This window comes from Pagrus pagrus (genome assembly GCF_965226575.1).
Source record: "Pagrus pagrus genome assembly, chromosome: 8".
Classification (NCBI taxonomy): Eukaryota; Metazoa; Chordata; class Actinopteri; order Spariformes; family Sparidae; genus Pagrus; species Pagrus pagrus.
In genome coordinates, this window is record NC_140192.1 from 134,816 (window position 1) to 160,000 (window position 25,185).

Consider the following 25,185-nt stretch of genomic DNA (forward strand, 5'->3'; position numbering starts at 1 on the left):
CTTTTCTTTTCTTAATTAATTTATTTGTTTTATTATTATTATTACTATTATTAGTAGTAGTATTGTTATTACTATTATTATTGTTATTACTATTATTATTATTATTATTATTATTATTATTATTATTATTGTCATTATTCCTATTATTATTATTAATTATATATGTATTATTTATTCTGTAATCTTTTACTTTGACTGTATATTGTGTTTTGATGCTTTGGCAAAATTGTTGAAACTTTCATGCCAATAAAGCTCATTTGAATTTGAATTTGAATTTGAGAGAGAGAGAGGTAGAGCAACAGTGAGAGAGAGAGAGAGAGAGAGAGAGAGGTAAAGCTACAGTGGAGAGAGAGAGGGGGGTAGAGAGAGGTAAAGCTACAGTGGAGAGAGAGAGAGGTAAAGCTACAGTGGAGAGAGAGAGAGAGAGGTAAAGCTATAGTGAAGAGAGAGAGAGTTAGAGAGAGGTAAAGCTACAGTGGAGAGAGAGAGAGAGAGGTAGAGAGAGGTAAAGCTACAGTGGAGAGAGAGAGAGAGGTAAAGCTACAATGGAGAGAGAGAGAGGTAGAGAGAGGTAAAGCTACAGTGGAGAGAGAGAGAGTTAGAGAGAGGTAAAGCTATAGTAGAGAGAGAGAGAGGTAGAGAGAGGTAAAGCTACAGTGGAGAGAGAGAGAGAGAGGTAAAGCTACAGTGGAGAGAGAGAGAGGTAAAGCTACAGTGGAGAGAGAGAGAGGTAGAGAGAGGTAAAGCTACAGTGGAGAGAGGTAGAGAGAGGTAAAGCTACAGTGGAGAGAGAGAGAGAGAGGTAAAGCTACAGTGGAGAGAGAGAGAGGTAAAGCTACAGTGGAGAGAGAGAGAGGTAGAGAGAGGTAAAGCTACAGTGGAGAGAGAGAGAGAGAGGTAGAGAGAGGTAAAGCTACAGTGGAGAGAGAGAGAGAGAGGTAGAGAGAGGTAAAGCTATAGTGGAGAGAGAGAGAGGTAGAGAGAGGTAAAGCTACAGTGGAGAGAGAGAGAGAGAGATGTTGAGCTCTGAGGTTTATCTCGAGGAGAGCAGAGGAGATTAGAAAAGATAAAAAAGAAGAAGAGGAAGAAGAAGAAGGAAAAGAAGAAGAAGAAGAAGAGGAGGAAGGACGATCAGCAATTTGTCATTTGTTTACTCATCAAGAATCAACCTAAAGGCAAACTGCAGACAGACAGACAGGTGAGTAACTCACTGAGAGACAGACAGGAAACACTACAACGGGTAACAGACAGAGACAAGCAGACAGACAGGTAGAAACAGAGATCAGAAACACCAGAGAGAGAGACACATAGAAACAGACAGGTAGGTAGACAGATGGGTTAGGACAGACAGGTGGATAGAGACAGACAGGTGTATTGTATGAAGAGATAACAGAAATTGTGTGTGGCCTCTTTATTAGGAACACCTGTTCAGTTTGTTGAAGCTTCTATGTCATAAAGTGACTTTAACAAAGTCTTTAATGTTCGTCATGTTTATGATGTTTATGATGATGTCACTAACTGGACTGTAATATACTCAGGGGGGTTCCTAATATTCTGAAACGTTCAGAACAGCTGTGAACAGAGCACCAGACTTACAGACTGAACATGTGTTCCTCATAAAGTGGCCACTGAGTGGACGACACAGAGATATAAGATATGAAACATGTGTGAGGAGGAGTGTTTGTGGGTTCAAACATTTTAATAAAGAAGAAGACGAGCGGCCGAGTCTCAGAGTCTCAGTTTAATCATGTTTTCATCAGATCAGACACAAACAAACAAACAAACAACAGACAGAGAGACAGACACCAAGAGAGAGACAGAAGGACAGACAGACACCAAGAGACAGACAGACAGACAGACACTGATCAGGCATAACATTATGACCACCTGCCTAATATTGTTAAGGTTCCCCTTGTGCAGCCAAAACAGCTCTGACCTGTCAAGACATGGACTTAAGACCTCTGAGGGTGTCCTGTGGTGTCTGGCACCAGGGAGTTTTATAGTGGATCCTCTGGGTCCTGTATGTTGGGGGGCGGGGCCTCCATGGATCAGACCTGCTCCAGCACGTCTCACGGATGCTCGATCAAATGGGATCTGGGGAATTTGGAGGAATTTGTTGGTCCACAACAGTGTTTGGATGGGTGGTGCGTGTCAAGTGGCATTCACATGAATGCCAGCACGCAAGGTTTCCCAGCAGAACATCGCATTGTGATGAGATGATCAATGTTATTCACGTCACCTGTCAGTGGTTTTAATGTTGCGGCTGATCAGTGTATATTATTATATATTCCATATCTTATTATTTCTCAGGAGTCTGCAAGAAGCTGAATATTTACCTGTTTACACAGGAAGTTCAAACACCTGTTTCTACCTGTTCAGACCTGTTAGAGCAGAAATATATCACAGCAGTATATCACAGTAGTATATCACAGCAATATATCACAGTAGTATATCACAGTAATATATCACAGTAGTATATCACAGCAATATATCATAGTTGTATATCACAGTAATATATAACAGTAGTATATCACCGTTTCTCTCTCAGGCCAGCACGGAGGTGCTGATGCATGCTTTTATCTCTTGTCGTTTGGATTATTGTAATGCCCTGCTCTCTGGTCTTCCCAAAAAGAGCATGCATAACTTACAATTATTACAAAACTCAGCTGCACGAGTGCTGACGAGGACCAGAGGGCGGGAGCATATTACACCTGTTTTAAAATCGCTGCATTGGCTCCCCGTGCGCTTCAGGATTGATTTTAAGGTTTTTTTACTAGTTTTTAAGTGTCTTAACGGTCTTGGGCCTTCTTATCTATCTGCATTACTTTGACCCTATCAACCCTCGCGGACCCTGAGGTCCTCCAGTGCTGGCCTTTTAACGATACCACAAGTCAGAACTAGAACACACGGGGAGGCGGCATTCAGTTATTATGGCCCCTGATTGTGGAACAGCCTCCCGGAGAACCTTAGGGCCGCAGAGACTGTTGATGTTTTTAAAAAGAGGCTCAAGACCCATCTTTTTAATCAGGCTTTTAACTGAGCTCATTTAACTCTCTCTAAGTTCTTGTATTTTTTATTATTATTGTTATTTTTATTTATTTATTTATTTATTTATTTATTTATTTAATTATTATTCTATTTTATATTAATTTTTAGTTCAGTTTATCCTGTTTTATTATTTTATTGTTTTATTTCAATGTTTTACTCGTTATTTATGGTCTATTTTATACATTCTATTGTTTTATTCCCTCAGTTTTTATACCTTTTATCTTATTTTACTGTTTTAGCCCCTCGATTTTCCAGTGTTTCCTCCTGGGGGCCTACCACACCGGGAGTTGCTCTGGTCCACCGATGGGGGTGCTGTCCTGTGGACGGCCCTGGCCCGGGTGGCTAGAGAGCTCTACACCTTGGTGTGGAGCCTCCTGTCTGCCTGGGCTGGGGGGGTCATTGTGGTGGCGCCCCTGCAGTCATGGACCATGATTTCTCTCGGTGTGCGCGGCCCCCAAAGGTAGCTTCTTCCTCACCTGTGATTTCGGTGCCCAGCCATGTCTCCTTAGCAACAGCTAGTGTATGTGTGTGGGTGTGTGTATGTTTGTGTGTGTGTGGGTGTGTATGTCTGTCCGTATATCTATGTATGTGCGTGAGTGTGTATGTAAATGTGTATCTGTGTGTATGTTTGTGGGGGTGGGAGGTTTGGGGTTTTCATGGTGTTTTGTATTGTTTTGTTTTGTTTTGCTTTTAACCTCTGTGAGGCACTTTGTGCTACTGAAACGTATGAAAAGTGCCATATAAATAAAGTTGATTTGATTTAATATATCACAGCAGTATATCACAGTAGTATATCACAGTAGTATATCACAGCAATATATCACAGTAGTATATCACAGTAATATATCACAGCAGTATATCACAGTAATATATCACGTCAATATATCACAGTAGTATATCACAGTAATACATCACAGTAATATATCACAGTAGTTTATCACAGTAATACATCACAGTAATATATCACAGTAGTTTATCACAGTAGTATATCACAGTAATATATCACAGTAGTTTATCACAGTAGTATATCACAGTAATATATCACAGTAATATATCACAGTAGTTTATCACAGTAGTATATCACAGTAATATATCACAGTAGTATATCACAGTAATATATCACAGTAATATATCACACTAGTTTATCACAGTAGTATATCACAGTAATATATCACAGTAGTATATCACAGTAATATATCACAGTAGTATATCACAGTAATATATCACAGTAGTTTATCACAGTAGTATATCACAGTAATATATCACAGTAGTTTATCACAGTAGTATATCACAGTAATATATCACAGCAATATATCACAGTAATATATCACAGTAATATATCACACTAGTTTATCACAGTAGTATATCACAGTAATATATCACAGTAGTATATCACAGCAGTAAAAGCTCCAGAACAGATACTTAATAGATCGTATGGTGAGAGACAGAAAATCAGAACACAAAGAGATGCAGACTGAAGGGACAGACCTCCTATTCTTCCCTGGTTTCACTGGTTTCACTGATGTTTTTGTTGCAGCCTGTTGGTGGGTGGAGCATCTTCAGGATTATTTTCACCTGGTAACCATGAAGATTAGAAGAAAACCGGCTGGCCACCATGACAACCACCTGTTTGAATCTCAGGATAAAAAATATGGGGGGTACATTTGACCTCCTGATAAACTTCCTGTCTGTCTGACCGTCTGGTCACCATGTCTCAGCTTCACCCCCATCTCCTCCTCCTCCTCCTCCTCCTCCTGCCGGTGTTGGGCCGGTGTCAGACCGGCAGTCAGTTTGACGTGTGTCGGTCTCTGCGTGGCTCAGAGGCGGGGCCTGGATGGGAGTTTTATGCCTGTCAGCCTCCACCTGCCAACATGAGGGAGGTGATGCAGATCAGAGTCGACCCCCCCGGTATCACCTGTGGAAACCCACCTGAGAGATTCTGCACACTGGTCAGTCAAACACACCTGAACACACACCTGAACACACAAACACACACCTGAACACACATTTGAACACAACTGAACACACACCTGAACACACAAACATACATCTGAACACACCTGAACACACACCTGATCACACACACACCCCTGAACACACACCTGAACAGAACACACAAACACACACCTGAACACACAAACACACACCTGAATACACAAACACACACCTGAACATCTCACCTCACTCAACACTATAAACCAATAGCATGATTATCTCACAGGTGTGCTTGGACTGCTCACAGTAACGCATGAAGTCGACATGCTGACTGCAGGAACGTCCCCCTCAGCTGCTCCCTGTTGATGACATGTTAAGTTCAAAACAACAAGTTGTTTCGGAGAGTTTGTCAGTACATACATCCAGCCTCACAATCACAGACCACATGTAACCACGTCACCTGAGGACCATTCTTCAACTTGTGAAAACAGCGAGCAGAAACAAAAGTGTTGTGTTTATATTTGTGTTGAGTGTTGTTCAGGTGAAAGCTGGTCTTCAGGTCTGTTATCAGTCACATTTTCGCTTTGATCAGTTTGAACTGATGATGTTCAGTCAGTGACAGCAGGTGATTCAGGCTGTTTAAAGAACCCTGCAAGTTGAGCTGGAACAACTGAACACTTTCAGTACTAGCGGACTCTAAAAGGATTCTAACAGAGTCAGAACAGATATCTGATGATTTATAATTTCAAAACATAACATACACATTACAATATGTCTCATATTCAGGCCAATACTGTGATCTGTTCACATAAAGAGATTAAAGTTGCTCCTGTCAATCATTTCAGGAACACACACACACACACACACACACACACACACACACACAGACAGACACATTTCCTGCTGTCTGTGTAATTGTTCCTTTGGGAAACTGGAGACATTTCTGAATTATTGATAAAAGCAACAGATGTAATGAAGCAAAAATTTAATGTCAACAAGAGTTTAACCTTTAACCCCATTTAAAGAGCAACTACACAACTCGTTTAACCTGAACATGAAACCAGAAGTTTCTCCTAACACGACGGAGACGTTCCTCAGTTTCATGATGCTGCGTCTCTACGATCAGATGGAAACTAATGACGGATTGTTTCAATAATCAGTTAATGATACGATCAGTTTGTCAGCTGACTGATGTGTTAGTAACATTAACTTTGGTCTCTTCACAAACTCATTTGTTGTTACAGGTTTGTTTTAATAAGTTTAACTTACAGTCAGTTACAGTTACAGTCAGTTACAGTTATAGTCAGTTACAGTTAGTTTCAGGTACAGTCAGTTACAGGTACAGTCTGTTACAGTTACAGTCAGTTAGAGTTAATTACAGTTACAGTCAGTTACAGTTACAGTCAGTTACAGTCAGTTACAGTTAGTTTCAGTTACAGTCAGTTACAGTAACAGTCTGTTACAGTTACAGTCAGTTACAGTTAGTGACGTCTACAGTTAGGTACAGTTACAGTTATAGTCAGTCACAGTTAGTTATAGTTACAGTCAGTTACATTCAGTTTCAGTTACAGTCAGTTACAGTTACAGTAGGTTACAGTTACAGTCAGTTACAGTTACAGTTAGTTATAGTTACAGTCAGTTACATTCAGTTTCAGTTACAGTCAGTTACGGTTACAGTCTGTTACAGTTACAGTCAGTTACAGTTAGTGACGTCTACAGTCAGGTACAGTTACAGTTATAGTCAGTCACAGTTAGTTATAGTTACAGTCAGTTACATTCAGTTTCAGTTACAGTCAGTTACGGTTACAGTAGGTTACAGTCACAGTTAGTTACAGTTACAGTTATAGTTAGTTACAATGACAGTCAGTTACAGTTAGTTATAGTTACAGTCAGTTACAGTGACAGTCAGTTACAGTTGGTTATAGTGACAGTCAGCTAGTTAAATGTTTACTTGTAGATTAGTTGTACTATGGCAGCTGGCAGCTGCAGCTAAAGTCAAAAGATAAACCTCTCACACACGCTGATCAGATTAATTTCAGTGTTAATCCAGCACACACTGCACAAGTATGTTAGTGGGACACACACACACACACACACACACACACCCTCCCTCTCTCTCTCTCTCTCTCTCTTCAGTAAACTGTGTTGGATCATGTGACGGTCAGCAGGTGCCCGGCCACATACAGCAGGTGCCCCACCATACACAGCAGGTGCCCCACCTCATAGGGCAGGTGCCCCAACCTCACACAGCAGGTGCCCCACCTCATACAGCAGGTGCCCCACCTGGACTACTGCAATGCGCTCTTGGCTGGACTCAAAGGTCCTCCGTGACCTCCACTTGCTTCCTGTTGCGGCCCGCATCAGATTCAAGATGATGGTACTGGCATCCAGCACGAGCACTTCGCTGCACTACATAAGCTGGCCGGCTGGTACCGCCATCACTGAGAGCAAACAAAGGTCGCTCAGAGAAGTTGCGACTCTTCTCTGTTCTGGCACCTCAGTGGTGGAAAGAACACCGGGCCAATGTCAGGACAGCAGAGTCACTCGCCATCTTCTGCAGAAGACTCAAGACTCACTTGTTCAGACTTCACCTCGACCCCGCATAGTATGACTCCCTCCCATCCCCCCACCCCCCCCAAAAAAAACCATGTATATGCACTTGTATGTTCTGACCCTCAGCACTTATGTACTTAAGGTATCCTTGATAAATAGCAGCTACTATGCTCAGAAAATTGTTTCTATTTTTTCTTTTCTACTTTATCAATGGTGAAATGTTGTGGTTACTTTATTGTGACAAATGTACTTATTGTAAGACTCTTTGGACAAAAGGGTCTGCTAAATGCCCTAAATGTAAATGTAAGGTGCCCCACTTCATATAGCAGGTGCCACCTCATACCACAGGTGCCCCACCACACACAGCAGGTGCCCCACCTCATACTGCAGGTGCCCCACCACATGCAGCTGGTGCCCCACCTCATGCAGCAGGTGGCACCTCATACAGCAGGTGCCCCACCTCATGCAGAAGGTGCCCCACCTCACACAGCAGGTGGCACCTCATACAGCAGGTGCCCCACCTCATGCAGAAGGTGCCCCACCTCACACAGCTGGTGCTGCACCACATACAGTTAGTGCTCCACCACACACAGTTGGTGCTCCATCTCATAGATGCACCACTTACAGCTTGTAACCAACTTACTTACAGAGATACAAAACATGGACATAGTCTCTGTGATGTCACCAATAGGCTAATCTAAAACAGGGCAAAGAGGTGGAGTGTGGGTGGAGCTGAAGCAAGCTTTGCTTTCTGCTGTAAAGTTGGACAGTTTAACACATGCTCTGTACAACAGTTGCATTATAACACATTATAAGTATGTTCATAATGTGTTATAATGCATCATAGACATGGGCCTCTTAGCTTCAACCATCAAAAATGTTGTAAAAGATCAAATAATCTCATAAATGTTCCACTGTGACTTTGAATAAACTGGGTTCTGTTGTTTTCTGTTCTGCAGGAGAACCCATACCTGTGCAGTGATGAGTGTGATGCGTCCAGCCCAGACCTGTCTCACCCTCCACAGCTGATGGGAGACAGGGAGCGGGGAGGGCTCATCACCTACTGGCAGACAGTCACATGGTCCAGGTATCCTGAGCCCCTACTGGCCAACATCACTCTCTCCTGGAATAAGAGTCTGGAGGTGGTTGATGACATCATCGTCACCTTCGAGTATGGCCGACCAACGAGCATGGTGCTCGAGAAATCTCTGGACAAAGGTGATTGGTCAGTGAGGGGCAGAAGGGTGGAGAGGGTCAGCCAATCGAACATCAGCTGGTACTGTCATGTGGTCTTTATCAGATATCTGTGGCTCATTAAAAACTGGTATTGGCATGTGGTCAGATATCTGTGGATCAATAACTCTCAGGTTACTGATCAGTAAATGATCACATGCACGCTCAACAGGTGTTAATGACATCAAACATTCAGAAGGAAAAGGTCACCTGACTTCACCTCTTCCTGTTAGTAAAGCTGCCATTCAAAGTAAAAGCTACAGACAGGCCCTTCAGGAGGAGAGATAAGTAGAGTTCATGAAGACTCTCAGGTCATGTGACCTGGAAGACAAGGTGTAACTGAGCAGTAGCTTCTCCACTGGTTGTGATTACCTTCAGCCTCATTAGCACCACAGCCAACAGATCAAATCTTTTTTTGACGTCTCTCTCAGATCGTCTCTTCAGCCTCTCTGACTCTGCAAAGAAAATTAATACAAGCTATTAACAGACTTGGACCTGTCAACCATCTTCACTTTACCTAGATTTGATTTGTGTAGTTTTGACTTGAGCAGTTGTAGCAGCACAACGTTAATGAATGACTACATCAACATCATCATCAGAGATCTGATCACAATCTGTGATGATGACGAGAGATAATGAGACCACTTGTCAATACCAGGAAAGACTTCTGATCAGATATTAATTTCCAGATATCGATCACATGTTAATACTAGGTGCTGATGAAGTCTCAAGACCGTCATGTTTCCTGTGTTGTGTCACTTCCTCTTAGTTACATTAAGTTTCAAATACAGACCTCAGCATCAGTTCCACAAAGAATTGGACTGGGTCCAGTGCTGAGCCATGAGGGCGCCAAGACTGTGTTTAGTGATGACTGATGATCAAGTGATGATGGCTGCTATTGGTCGTGTGTTTGTGTTCCAGGTCTAACTTGGCAGCCGTATCAATACTACGCTGACGACTGTCTTGAGGCCTTCGGCATGTCTCCGAAGCAAGTCTCTGACTTAGCACCGAGTAACTTGACCCGGGTCATCTGTACTGAGCAGTACTCCCGCTGGGTCGGAGCAAAGGTGTGTAACTGGACCTTATACTGGTCATACTGGGAAGCAGATAAAACTCATGATACAATTACATCATAGCCTGACCGTACCTGTCGCTACCTGATCATATCTGACCTACCTGATCATACCTGATCATACCTGACCATACTTTAACTACCTGATCATACCTGACCATACTTGATCATACCTGACCGTGCCTGACCTACCTTATCATACCTGACCATATCTGACCTACCTGATCATACCTGACCTACCTGACCATACCTGACCTACCTAATCATACCTGACTGTACCTGACCTACCTGATCATACCTGACCCTACCTTATCATACCTGACCATATCTGACCTACCTTATCATACCTGACCATATCTGACCTACCTGATCATACCTGACCTACCTGACCATACCTGACCTACCTGACCATACCTGACCTACCTAATCATACCTGACTGTACCTGACCTACCTGATCATACCTGACCCTACCTGATCATACCTGACCTACCTGACCTACCTGATCATACCTGACCTACCTAATCATACCTGACTGTACCTGACCTATCTGATCATACCTGACCTAGATGGTCATACCTGAACTACCTGATCATACCTGACCATACTTGAACTACCTGATCATACCTGACCATACTTGATCATACCTGACCTACCTGATCATACCTGACCGTGCCTAACCAATGGCTGAAAGCATGTTACCTGTGTGACCAATAGGAAGAGAAGGTCGTGGTGTTCGAGGTGCGCGCTCGGTTTGGAGTGTTTGCAGGTCCGAAGTTGATCAACATGGACGCCCTCTACACCCGGATGGAGACGATGAAGGGTCTGAGAGACTTCTTCACCTTCACCAACCTCCGCCTGCGACTCCTCCGCCCGGCACTGGGAGGGACCTATGTCCAGAGAGACAACCTGCTTAAGTACTTCTACGCTATCTCCAACATTGACGTACCTGCCAGGTGAATAATATCTACACCCAATAGCCAGCTACACCTGCTACCAGTTAGCGACACCTTCTAACAGCTAGCTACACCGCTAACAACCAGCGTAGTGTGTAGTGTAGTGGGCAATGTCAGAGGGTCCATTTCAGGAGGTTCTGATGTCATTAAGGTGTGGGAGGAGTCTCTGACCACCTGGTGTCCTGGAAAAGTTACAGTAGGACTGATGTGTGTTTGTGTTTCTGTGTATGTTTCGTGCAGGTGTAAGTGTAACCTGCATGCATCTCAGTGTGTGTTACGTGATGTGACGCTGCAGTGTGACTGTGACCACAACACAAGTGGACAGGACTGTGAGCGCTGCAGCCAAGGCTTCAAACCCCGCAGCTGGAGACCAGGATCTTACCTACCCCTGCCCAAAGGCACCGCCAACACCTGTGTGTACCTGAACGCACACACACACACACACACACACACACACACTGCTGAAGTGTTGGGGGGGGGGGCAATTAAAGGCACATGGAGTAGTTGTACACAGACACAAAACAAGTCAGATAGAATAAAATAATATAATAAAAATAAAACTCTATAGAGTCTATAGAGTTTATAAAAAATATATATGCTACCATATGATATAGGCTTGAGTATTTACAGTATATAGTTTAGAGAATATTATAGTAGTCAAGTCCCTGCACTCTGCTGCTGCTGGGGAACAGAGGGGGGGGCAGCTTGACAAGGGTGGTGCATCCCCCCTCACGCCCCTCACCCGCCTCACCCCCCTCACCATGTCTGAAACAGCAGCGGAGATCTTTAAAGTATTTTTCAATAACATGTTGTGTCCTCTTCAGGTGAAGCAGCAGAAACGGCAGCTAGTAAGTACAGTTCACCTGTTCTGTTCGCTCATCTGTCTGTCTGCTCATATGTTCACCTGTCTGTCTGCTCATCTGTCTGTCTGCTCAGCTGTTCACCTGTCTCCACACGCAGACAGACAAACTAGAGTAATGTGGTCAGTGTTGCATCATGGGATACTACTCTATCTTTCCTTTCAATAAATCATTATTTATTTTAAACATTTTTGCTTTTTCTGACACAATAAAAAAAAGTTTTGTTTGTAATTGCATCATTCTCACTTATGTCAATCCAAAATAGAGTTAGTTAATTTGATAGTTAGTTGGTTAGGTAGTTAAATACAGGAGAAAGTATTGATTCTTTTTAAATAATTGGTCACAAGATTGATCGCATCAGTGAGTGAGTTAAATATCAGGGTGCATTCTGGGAGGGAAGTCTGAACGTTAATCTGTCATTAACACACCAACAGATGGTGTGTGTGTTTAATCTGTGTTAGCCTGTTTAACCGGTCAATCACTTTACACACACACACACACACACACACACACACACACATTTTGTCAGGATCAAAGAAATCAATCTAATTTTGAGACACACAGAACATATGGAGACAAACACAGTAACAAGCCGGTTTGAGACCTTTAAGGAACCACAGGTATCCGAATAGATGCAACAGTGATCAGAACAATCACAGGGTAGAACAAATAGAACAACAGTAAAACAGTAGAGCGGTAGAACACGGTAGTTGGAGATGTGACAGTGACTGAATCCACACAACTCTGGTCAAATAGGGTCACAAAGTCTCTCAGGAGAAAGTTGATATTTAGCTTCTCAAACGTGTGAAAGTTCACTGACATTCTGCTCAAACTGAACCTGCAACAAAAGTGAAAATCTGGAGTTCAGCAGTGTGTGGATTTGATCACAGAAACATCAGAGTCCAGTAAAGGTCTCTGCAGAACAGAACTGGGTGTTTCTACTTCATTACTACCTTCTGATTGGTTGGCTGGGTTTCTGGCTCTGAACAGGTAAAGTGACAGCACTGATAGACTCCAAAATAACTGTTGTGTTAAGTATTTAGGTGTCCACCACAGAAAACAAGCACAGTGGTTAATCTTGTCAGTGTGTGCAGGCCGGTCAGGGTTCAGACCAACAGGTGGGATCAGGATCAGGGTTCAGACAAACAGGTGGGATCAGGATCAGGGTTCACACCAACAGGTAGGATAAGGGTCAGGACCAACAGGTTGGATCAGGATCAGGGTTCAGACCAACAGGTAGGATCAGGGTCAGGACCAACAGGTTGGATCAGGATCAGGGTTCGGACCAACAGGTTGGATCAGGGTCAGGATCAACAGGTAGGATCAGGATCAGGATTCCGACCAACAGGTTGGATCAGGGTCAGGACCAACAGGTAGGATCAGGATCAGGGTTCAGACCAACAGGTGGGATCCGGGTCAGGGCCAACAGGTAAGATCAGGGTCAGGACCAACAGATGGGATCAGGATCAGGGTTCAGACCAACAGGTGGGATCAGGGTCAGGACCGACAGGTAGGATCAGGATCAGGGTTCAGACCAACAGGTGGGATCAGGATCAGGGTTCAGACCAACAGGTAGGATCAGGGTCAGGGTCGCTGATATTTCCTCAGTGATTGAGTTTTTTCCTTCACTCTCGACAGTAAAATTATCAGTGTTTAACAGTCAGATGAGCAGACTGACACTTTATTATCTGACAACACATTTAATTTGGAGTCTACTGTCGGGCTAAGGGTATGGGAGGGGGTTTCTGAAACTCTTTCTACTCACATTTCAGTGAACTGAAAAGCTCCCAGGGATGAATGTTCTGCAGAGAGTTCAGTCATGTTCTATAGAGAACAGAGAGCTGAGCTTCACTAAAGACACAACTCTTCTTCTCTGACAGCGGCTGGTGACTCTAACTCAGCAGCACCAGACAGACCCTCTGCCTCATCAAATGGAGTGACTGACATTACTACTACGACTACTACTACAACTACTGCTACTCCTGCTACAACTTCTGCTACATCTACTACTATGACTGAAAGTGTTGCTGTTACCACTGCAGAGACTACTACTACTGATAGTGCTACTACTGCAGCTACAACTGACAGCAATATAAGTACTGACACTACTACAACTGACTGTACTGTAACTGATGGTACTACCACTACTGAAAGTAGAACTACTACTACTGAAGCAGATGGGACTACCCCTACTTACAGTATTGCTACTACTAACACTGCTTCTACTATAGGCACTTCTTTTACTGCCTCTACTGACCAAACTAGTACTACATACAGTACTACTGCTATTTTTATGTACACAATGACTTCTGATGCAGCTCCTACAAGCGCAGCAAGTGCTCTTTCAGCCATTACTTCTACTACCGCTGACACAAGGAGTATTACTACTGCAGAAATAACTACTGGTATTATCCCTGTATATAGCACTGACAATGTTCTTACTACCCGTACTACCATGATGGATACTAGCTCTACAACTTACATTACTAGCACTAGCGATACTGGTGACTTTCCTAAAGCTGGTTTAGCCTCGACAACATTTGACACTAGTACTACAGTTTTTACTACTTTCAGTAGTACTGTTAGTACTGCAAGCTCTGATGCTTTTCCAGACTTTAGCAGTACAGCAGGACCTACAGCCAACACAGCTCTATCCAGCAGCCCAGCTCTGGAGACTGTAGGCAAATCAGCCGCTACAGTACCAGACACCACCACTCCTAGTACCACTATTAGCACCAGTTCCATGAGTACCAACAGCCTCACTATCCCAGGCCCCAGTACTGACTCTGAGGTGTCTATTTCTGACCCAGTGACTCCGTCCTCTGACTCCACCTCCTCACCAGACAGCACAGACTCTGCCTTCTCTGGTAATGGTACTGACAACATGATCACCAGTACAACCCTATCTGCTGATGGTACTACAACATCAACCGGAATACCAACAACAGCAACCATCCCAGTAATAACCCCAACCAATGACGGGGCTCCATCAGGAGACACTCGATCAACTATATCAGTCACAACCAATCAGGCTGGAGATCCTTCATTTACAGCAGGAACTGACACAACTTCTCCTGATGTTCCTCCAGACACTCAGATGAATATACCACCTCCTGGTGTACCTGATGTACTAACTCCTGATGTACCTCCTCCTGATGAAGCTTCTGCTGGTGTACTTCCTCCTGACGTACCTCCACCTGATGAAGCTCCTCCTGGTGTACTAACTCCAGATGTACCTCCTCCTGATATACCACCTTCCAATGTCCCTCGTGCTAATGAAGCTCCTCCAGATGTACCTCCCTCTGATGTATCTCCTCTGGATTTACCTCTTCCAGATGTAGCTCCTGAAGTACCTCTTCCTGATGTACCTCCTCCTGATGTACCTTCTCCTGATGTACCTCCTCTAGATGTACCTCCTCCTGATGTACCTCCTCCAGATGTAACTAATCCAGATGTACCTCCTCTAGATGTACCTCTTCCTGATGTACCTCCTCCAGATGTACCTCTTCCTGATGTACCTTCTTCTGATGTACCTCCTCCAGATGTACCTCCTGATGTACCTCGTCCAGACGTACCTCTTCCTGATGTACCTTCTCCTGATGTACCTCTTCCTGATGTACCTCCTCCTGATGTACCTCCTCCAGGTGTTCCTCTAGAAGCACCCTCCTCTAGGATCCCAGACACACTTATTGATGTACCTTCTCCTGATGGAGCACCTCCTGAAGTATCTCGTCCTGATGCTGCTTCTGTAGAGTCCTTGTTTCCTTCTTCTGAAGGAGGAGGAGGTGATGCTGTACCAGACAGAAGCTCCACCGCCTTAGATCAATCGGACCCTTCTGGTGATTTGGCACCTGTGGACTTCACCTTCCCTTTCCCGGATGATCCAAGTTTAGTTGAATCGGGACCAGATTCTGGACCAGTGCCTGTTAGTGATCCTGGGAACAGTCCAGATGATTCCCGTGGATCTGTTGATGTGACTGGATCAAATTCAGTGGATTCTGGACTGGATTCTGTCTCAGTAGGGCCAGATACAGAGGTGACAGGAAATGATGAAATGCAATCAACCAGAACTGATTCCTCTGCACCAGACAGTGGAAGTCCTGGTCTAGATTCTAGATCAGATTCTTCTCAAGCAGTAGATGATCCCGGAGTCAATTTTTCAGCAGCTACAATGGATGAAAAGTCATCTGGAGAGGATTCAGCTGCTGGTGGACCAGCAGGAGTATCAGAGTCCGATGAAAAGAGAGACTCAAAACAAGAGAAGACAGAAGAGGAAAACAAGGAGAAAGGTACAGAATGAAACCATGATTGGTCAGAATATAATATCATGCACAATTTATTTAAGAACATTGGCTGCACACTCAGTAATTCTTGATCATTTACTTTTACATCTGGGTTGAGGTTGAGATTCATACATGACTGTAGAAAAAGCGGCTTGACAAAAGATTCCTAGCAAAAGGTACAACTTACTTGTTGTCTTCAAAGCTTTCAACCACATATTTTGGTCTTCCTCAGCTGGTGGAGCTGCTTAGTTGTCATGGACACAAGTTAATATCATGTGACATGAGCAGATGTGGTTAAGAGCTTCACCTAAAGTAAGTTGGACCTTGTGCTGGAAACATATTTTCATGCAAATTAAAATCTGTTCAATCTCTGTTGAACCAAACAGTCACTGAGGCCAAAGATGAAACAAAAAAGGAAACTAAAGAGGAAGGAGGGAGGGAGAAAGATGACAAAGGCTACGAGAAAAAAGGTATAACATGTAAGAACAGCAATAGACATGCCACCTACTGGCCAGCATTGGAAACAGCAGCTGCAGGTGTAGTAATAGTAACAGTAGCAGTAGGAGAAATAGTAGTAGTAGTAGTAGAGCTACTAGTATGAGACCCTCTTAAAAATGAGGGAATACATCTCAGTGTTTATGTTGATACAATAAATGGTAAAAGTACCTCCTATGACTTGTCATAAGAAGTTCAGCAGCATTGTTGAAGTCTGATGACCTCTGCTGCTACCTGCCCGTTGCCATGGTTACACACCTTGTTTTGTGTCCAAAGCGACCCAGAAGATTCTGATTCCAGGAGGACCAAAGTTCAGTCAGCTGTCCAAAATCGCCTACGTCACCTTTCAGGGTAAGACAAACTCTGACCACCTGACTTGCTCACCTGCACATGACTCCTCCCTCCTGTATCAATGGGCACGCCCACACAAACTGAGGTGTTTTCAGATATTCCCGCCAGATTTTCTGTCACATTAGACTCCTCCCCCACGGACAAGTCCCTGTCAGGGTCAAAGGTCAACAGAAAAAAATGTAAGACACAAACAAACTAGATGATGTAACCTGCCACAGTGTTCAGGTCTCTGCTGCCGTCTTCATCAGTGTTAATGTTTGTTCTACCTGTCTCACCTGTCTGTATGCTTGATTTTGTCCATAATGCTACATGGGTGGAGTTATGACCAGTGGCTGGAGATTCGTTAAAGAGGCAGTTTGCAAGATCTGTCCAGAATGTCAGTTTGTGATGTCATGTGACAACTGAACTAACATCATGAACAGGGTGAAGAAACAACAGTGTTGACGTTCTGTCAAAGACGTCTATGTTCTGTGTTCTACTGAAGTTAGCATGTTAACCAGCTAGCTCCTGACACCACTCTGTAGCTCAGAGGTGAGGTTTCAGCTAGGAGATGTAAAAGCAGCCAGTTTACTACTTAGTCTACTAAGTCAACAAAAAATAAACTCACTAAATGTGAAGAAAGGAAATATTTTTTCCTTCTAAACAGAACAACTGTCCACTGTCTGAATTCAAGTTTCTCTCTTTGACTGAACTAAGACGAGCTTAATCACCTTGTTAACTCATCGTAAAACACACTTCATTCAAACTGGACAAAAAAACAATCAAAGTCACCAGAACAGTGTTGGTTTGTCTCCACAGTTACCTCTGGTTTAGTCCAAATAAATCCTTTGTCCCATCTGCTGCTTCATGCCTCTCCTGTCCCCGCCTGTCGTGTCTTCTCGTTCCTGAACTCATAGTCCTGGTTAGAGCTCACCGTGTTTTATATCTCATGTCGTCAAACTGACCTCCTTCGCTTTCAGAGTCTGTGTTCAGTCCCAGTCTGAGTCCAGACATGTTCACACGGAGGATGCTGAGCCTGGTCACCGTGGTGACTCCTCCTATCATTCGAGGTCTCGGTCAAAGCAGACAAAGCAGATCGTGCTCATCTCTGTTCAGACAAAACTGACAAATATGTGGAATATGTTTCTGATTAAAATCACAACCACAATTAGCATTAATTCTGTTTTTAATAAAGGGCAGATTTTAATATTTCATCATGTCGAGGGGGAAAATAAGTTTGTGGTTTAACTGACCTCATATGTGTGTGTGTGTGTGTGTGTGTGTCAGACTGTGAGTGTAACGGTCACTCCAACCGCTGCAGCTACATCGACTTCCTCAACGTGGTCACATGTGTGAGCTGTAAACACAACACACGAGGTCAGAGCTGCCAGTCCTGTCGCCTTGGTTACTATAGAAACGCCTCACTACCACTGGACGACGAGAACGTCTGTGTTGGTGAGTAACACACACACACACACAAACACACACACAGAGCAATGACAACCACACATTAGTCAAACTATGCTGCCACCTGGTGGATAAACAAACTAATACAAATAATTTAAACTAAATTATGAAAAGATGATGATGATGTTGATGATGATGGTGATGATGGTGATGATGATCGTTTGACACGGTCGACCACAATATACTACTGGACCAACTGGAAAACTGGGTGGGACTCTCTAGTACAGAACTGAATTGGTTTAAATCTTATCTAAATGATAGAGACTACTTTGTGTCTATAGATAATTACACATCTGAGCAGATGAAAATGACAAGCGGACTACCCCAGAGCTCCATTCTGGGGCCTCTGCTATTCAACTTTTACACGCTCCCTCTAGCTCAGATAATGGAAAACAACAAAATATGTTACCATAGTTATGCAGATGACAAACAAATTTACATAACCATCTCACCAGGGGACTATAATCCCATTCAAACGCTAAGTAGATGTGTTGAACAAATCAGTGATTGGATGTGTCAGAGTTTTCTTCAGTTAAACAAAGATAAGACTGAAATAATTGTTTTTGGAGCCAAGGAAGAACGACTAACAGTCTTTTCAGTCTGTAATGTTGAAAATTACAATCCGAGCCAGAAACCTCGGTGTAATCATGGACTCAGACCTAAGACAAAGTCAGCCTACTATCACCTTAAGAATATATCCAGGATAAAAGGACTTATGTCTCGGCAGAAAACTTGTCCATGCATTTATCTTCAGCAGACTCGACTTCTGTAATGGTGTCTTTACAGGATTTTCTAAAAAATCCATCAGACAGCTGCAGCTGATCTAGAACACTGCTGCTCGACTCCTAACAAGAACCAAGAAAGTAGATAACATCATGATGATGATGGTGAAGATGATGGTGAAGATTATGATGATGATGGTGATGATGGTGGTGATGATGACGATGATGGTGGTGGTGATGATGATGGTGATGATGATGATGGTGATGATGATGGTGAAGATGATGATGGTGATGGTGATGGTGATGATGGTGATGATGATGATGATGGTGAAGATGATGGTGGTGATGATGATGATGATGGTGATGATGATGATGGTGGTGATGATGATGATGGTGAAGATGATGATGGTGATGGTGATGGTGATGATGGTGATGATGATGATGATGATGGTGATGATGATGATGGTGAAGATGATGGTGATGATGGTGGTGATGATGATGATGGTGATGATGATGATGATGATGGTGAAGATGATGATGGTGATGGTGATGGTGATGATGATGATGATGATGATGGTGATGGTGATGATGGTGATGATGATGGTAAAGATGATGATGATGGTGAAGATGATGATGATGATGATGGTGATGATGGTGATGATGATGGTAAAGATGATGATGATGGTGAAGATGATGATGGTGATGATGATGGTGATGATGATGATGGTGATGGTGATGATGATGATGGTGATGATGATGAAGGTGACTCTTGTGTCCTCAGAGTGTGACTGTGACGTGGAGAGGAGTCTGTCTCCTCACTGCTTGGACTCGGGGCTCTGTCAGTGTAAACCTGGAGCCTCCGGGCGGCGCTGTGACTCCTGTCTCCCTGGATACACCTGGAGAGGAGGCGGAGCCAGCTGCACAGGTACACAGGGCTTCAGTGACCTGGTATCATGTTATCAGTGTTGTTATCATTAATCAATAATCAATGACTGTCCCCTCAGTGAACGTGTGTGACGAGGAGCGTTTGATTTGTCAGAACGGAGGAACCTGCATCGACTTCCAGCGCTGCGTGTGTCCAGAAAACTTCACAGGTAAACAAACACCTCGATGATGTCACAGCTCAGGTGATGTGGGGGGCAGATGATGTCACAGCTCAGGTGTGTGATGATGTCATGTGTGCAGGTTTGTTCTGTGAGAAGAGCGTCTGTCTGAAGAAGAGCGGTTGCCCTGAAGGTGTTGAGAGCTCCGCCTCCTCTCTGACATCACACCTTTACCTGCTGACCATCAGTTTGATCTCCACTACCTTCTGCTGACCACGCCCACTGACCCGGGGTCACACCCACCGATGATATAATCGAGGAGCTGAACCTGTTTCCTGTTAGAACGGGATGTGACATCATCACTCAGCTGATCAGCTGCTTTGTTTCAGGGAGTTGAAGAACGCTGCTCAGCCATCAACTATTGATCACAGTCACTGAGTCCACAGGGTCTCACATGAAAGTCAAAGTTTGTACCTGAGGCGATAAAATGAGATGTAAATGTTGAAACTGGAAGAATTGTCACAGGAAGTATTTACAGCCGGTGTGACGACCAACGAGACCAACAAGAAAAACAGCCGACATGTTTCATCTTTTCTACTGTCAACATGAAAATAACATGTAATAATCAATATAATCAACTCATTAACACTTTATCTGCCTTTTAATGACCCAGTGTAATAACACGATAACAAGATAACAACACAATAACAATAGCTGATGTCTGCGGCTCCAGCTTGATTCAGTCCATCGGTTTTAATCTTAATAAGTAGATTCTGATTGTTTCTGGTCAACAACTTCGAAGTCGCAGAGGCTGAGAGTGTCAGGGCTGACAGGAGGTCTCTGATTGGTCGGCATGCTGCCATGTGGTTAATGACATCCTGTCAGGACTCACCTGTGGTTGCTCCTCAAACATTGTGATGATGACATCTCCTCCTCTCTCTGATTGACTGAACTGGCTGTCCATCATCAGCCTCTGTGCTGCGTTCTGATTGGTGCGCATTCTCACTGCCATCACTGATTCTGGTGACATCATACAGTTACCATGGAGACAGACCGTGTTTTTGTGTTGAACTTTTTTTTTTACTTAAGTGGACAAAGCTCTCTCTCTCACACAAACACACAGAAACACATACACCTGCTTATAATGTCTGTGTAATTAGCTGTCAGTCATTGACCTTTGACATCATTAGCTAAAAGTGACTTTAACTGAATCTTTGTTGTTTATTGATCATTTCTCACCTGTTGATTGATTATTATTGATCACTGACAAGTTGTACTACTGTCAGGCAACTGTGTGTGCGTGTGTGTGTAAACATTATAAATAAAATCTGAGAGTCTGTGAACAGTCATTATAAAATAATTAAATTTTTAACTCTGGTTGTGACATCATCAATAATATTAATCAATACTTCAAATTATTATAAATCCATTGACCTGATGATGAAACGTGTTTTATCAGTTGCTTTTCACTGAATCTTTCGGTCATCAAATATTCATCATATCAGGAGGTTTTTAATAAAATAAATATAATCAAAAATAAAATGTATTTCTTTCTACCAGTCTCTGCTGATGCATTCAGAACACAGCTTTAATTTATTCTTGTTTTACTTTCAGTGCTAATACAACTACTCCTACTGTTATTACTATTGTTATTACTACTGTTATTACTATTGTTATTACTATTGTTATTACTATAATTACGACTGTTATTACTATTGTCATTACTATTATTACCATTATTATTACTATTATTGACTATTATTATTACTATTATTATTAAAGTTATTACTATTATTATTATTATAATTGTTATTACTATTATTATTACTGTTATTACTATTATTATTACTGTTATTACCATTATGACTATTATTATTACCTTTATTACTATGACCGTGACTGTTACTGTTATATATAAAGCTGTTCAGAGGTCATTTAGACTCTTAACTGTGATAATCCAGCCTGAAGTCCAGAAGAGTTTTAAAGGTGTGAAGTCTGAAGAACAAAAGTGGTTCTGGAAGAGTTAAAGGAAGATGTGACTGAAAACATCAGAACCAAACTCACCGTCCATGTCCCAATCAGCAGGTAGTGCATCATCATCACCATCATCATCACCATCATCATCATCATCATCATCATCATCATCACCATCATCACCATCATCATCACCATCATCATCATCATCATCACCATCATCACCAACATCACCGTCATCACCGTCATCATCACCATCATCGCCATCACCATCATCATCATCATCATCATCACCATCATCATCATCATCATCATCATCACCATCATCATCATCATCATCATCACCATCATCACCATCACCATCATCACCATCACCATCACCATCATCATCATCACCATCACCATCATCATCATCATCATCATCACCATCATCATCATCATCATCATCACCATCACCATCATCATCATCATCATCATCATCACCATCACCATCATCACCATCACCATCATGATTACCGACACCGTCACCATCATCACTTTAAAACAAAACAGAAATATTTTTCTCCAGACACTCCAGATCCTCCAGACCCTCCAGGAACGACCTCCTGGTTAGAAGACTAAGCATCTTTTCTCCATTAAGAAAAAAATCCAGCACACAGTAAGAGGCTCTGTGAACCCTGGGACTCCTTTCCTGTATTGACTCTCTAACTTTGATAGACACTTCGGCCTGATTGATCCCCTTATTTATTTATTTACTTGTTTGTTTGTTTGTTTGTTTGTTTATTTATTTGTGATTGTTGTTTTTTAATAAATGATTTTATTTTGTCTTTTATTCCCCGTTGTCCCTCCCTCTCTCCTGTCATGCGATCAGGAGGGTGATTTAGGGTGTTCACCATCATGTTTTCTTCTTTTCTTCTTTGGTTTGTATATAAAAATGAATCAACGACAGTTGATGTCTGTACTGTCTGTTTATGCGTTAAAGTTTGTTTAATTAACATGTTTAAAAGAATAAATAAGAAAATAAATAAAAGGACACGCTGCTGACGTCTCGTCCCGTGACGTCATCAGAGCGCGTCACCCCAGCTGATACAGCGGCACCATGAAGCGGTGGCTACAGACCGGAGCGACCTTGTTGATCGGAGCGGGACTCGGGGCGTCAGTGAGCCGCCTGCTGAGTGTCAGAGACGGGCAAGAGGAGGAGGAGGGAGCCGGTCTACTGAGCAGAGTCCCGGTGGTCCCGGTGCCGACGGTCCAGGCTTCCGTGCTCACGGTCAGTCTCTCTCTCAATTCAATTCTCCCCCTCTCTCTCTCTCTCTCTCTCTCTCAATTCAATTCAATTCAATTCAATTCAATTCAATTCAATTCGCTTTATTTGCATGAATGTCACATAGACGATGTTGCTAAAGCATAAAGTGTCAATTTAACAGGACAAAAATACACTTCATAAATTAATATATACATATATAAATAGAGTAAAATTCAAGAAAAAATAAAATAACAAAAATAGTTGTGTGTGTGTGTGTGTGTGTGTGTGTGTGTGTGTGTAAAGTAATAAACAATAATAAAATAAGTGGTAATGACAATAAGGATAGTATCAATAAACAGAAATAAATGAGTCTAACAGTCTTTACATTGAAACATGTCTTCATGTGTGACATGCAGTGACATGTCCTCCTGCTGGTCCTACAGCAGAGCCGTCTTCTCCCAGAAGGACTGGGATTAACTTGTCTTTTTGGAGGAAGTCGGGGATTTTTTCTTTAAATTTGGGAAATAATTCTTCTCTAGTTTCTTTGTATTTGGGACAGTTTGTGAGAAAGTGAGTCTCTGTCTCTACGTCTCCAGTGTCTCAGTGGACACAGGCTCTTTTTGCTCTTCCAGCCAGTCTCTTTTATGGCGACCAGGTTCAATGGCCAGTTTATGGTCACTGAGTCTATATTTCGTAAGGGTTTGTCTTTTTTGGGATTTTTTTATTTGGGTTAAATATTCGGCCAATTTGAATTCTCTGTCCAGTAAATTACAACATTATAATTTATTGATTGTTTGAGTTTCTGTTTTCCATTGTTGGCAATATTTTTGTTTATCTTTGTCGATTTGTTTTATTTGTGAGTATGGAATTATTTCTGTGGTGTCATTTTGACTTGTCAGCCTGATTTCCTCATTTGTCCCATTCCAGGTGTTATTATCTGGGTTCAGACAGACCTGCTCTGTGCTGGTATGAGTCGACGTCAGACTCCATCAAGTGCTTCCAACATTTAATAGTTCTCTTTTTGGTTTTGATTAAGAGGGGAACGGGCCCAGCTCTGCTCTGCAGCTGTGGTTTGGGCAGTTTCTGTGGACCGAGTATGTTTTTGCAGATTTCAAGATGCACTTTTTCAACAGGGTTTGAGTCCCAGTGCTCTTCTTTAATTAAGGGGCCCCAAACTTCACTTCCATATAGGAGGATTGGTTCAATAACACTTTGGAAAATTTTAAGCCAGATCTTAATTGGGGGGTTTAATTTGAATAGAACTTTTCGTATGCTGTAATATGCTCTGCGGGTTTTATCTGCTAGTGAACTCACAGCTTTAACAAAACTACCCGAAGCAGTGATAGTTAGGCCAAGGTAAGTGTCCTCCATTGTGTGGCTCTCTCTCTCTCTCTCTCTCTCTTGACTCTGGTTGTGTTGGGAGAGCAGTGTTGCTGTGAGGCTGTCAGACTGTCTGAGAGGGGCAGTCAGCCTCAGGACCAGCTGACAGAGGGGACTCTTCTCTGGGCTCAGCTCAGAGTCTGGAGGGCTTTGGAGTGGAGGCGTCTCTGGCTGGACTTCAGCTGGTTAACAAGTGGAGCGTTCTCTGTTGAATGTTAATTATCAGCGGGTCTCTGCCTCATTCTGCTCTACATGCATTTGTTGGTGTGTTTCTGTGTAAAATGTGTCTGCAGACTTCTGCATGTAAAGACTCTGTTGGATGTTTGTCCCAGCGGGTTCAGTTCTGATGACTGAGTGGACCCAGACTTCACCACCGTACAGCGCAATGGGCTGGATGACACTATCAAATATCTGAAGCCAGGTTTTGACTGGAGTTTGTAAATTATAAAATGTTCTCTTAGTTGCATGTCGGGCTCTTCAGCTGTTTCCTTCAGTGCATCACTGCCATGTTGAAACTCCCTGATGCTGTCATGGTTAAACCAAGGCAGGTATAACTCATGATGTGTTCAATGACATGATTATTTATGGTA

At 42.8% G+C, this 25,185-nt stretch overlaps 2 protein-coding genes across 2 annotated transcripts in view; both read left to right on the top strand.

Annotated features, from left to right (window-relative positions):
* Positions 1 to 1,058: 1,058 nt before the first annotated feature.
* On the top strand, positions 1,059 to 21,469 carry LOC311261843 (netrin-G2-like). The gene is made up of 11 exons (XM_084360853.1): positions 1,059 to 1,198; positions 4,586 to 4,997; positions 8,496 to 8,754; positions 9,691 to 9,836; positions 10,557 to 10,795; positions 11,036 to 11,208; positions 11,620 to 11,643; positions 18,051 to 18,218; positions 19,734 to 19,877; positions 19,957 to 20,046; positions 20,138 to 21,469. Exons 2-11 carry the CDS (start codon positions 4,758 to 4,760, stop codon positions 20,266 to 20,268), a joined length of 1,614 nt encoding a protein of 537 aa, XP_084216979.1. The 5' UTR covers positions 1,059 to 1,198; positions 4,586 to 4,757; the 3' UTR covers positions 20,269 to 21,469.
* Positions 21,470 to 23,040: 1,571 nt separating this feature from the next.
* endog (endonuclease G) overlaps positions 23,041 to 25,185 on the top strand; it is a 6,650-nt gene continuing 4,505 nt past the window's right edge. Inside the window, exon 1 of the mRNA XM_084360352.1 lies at positions 23,041 to 23,239. Coding sequence (XP_084216478.1) covers positions 23,069 to 23,239 — 171 coding nt within the window. The 5' untranslated portion in view covers positions 23,041 to 23,068. The remainder of the gene's footprint in view (positions 23,240 to 25,185) is intronic.

Excerpts from the sequence above, each read along its gene's own strand:
- LOC311261843 (XM_084360853.1), top strand. The coding sequence starts at position 4,758 with ATGTCTCAGCTTCACCCCCATCTCCTCCTCCTCCTCCTCCTCCTCCTG. Across the intron at positions 8,755-9,690 it reads CGAGAAATCTCTGGACAAAG|GTCTAACTTGGCAGCCGTAT; the intron begins GTGATTGGTCAG and ends TTTGTGTTCCAG. Across the intron at positions 10,796-11,035 it reads AACATTGACGTACCTGCCAG|GTGTAAGTGTAACCTGCATG; the intron begins GTGAATAATATC and ends TGTTTCGTGCAG.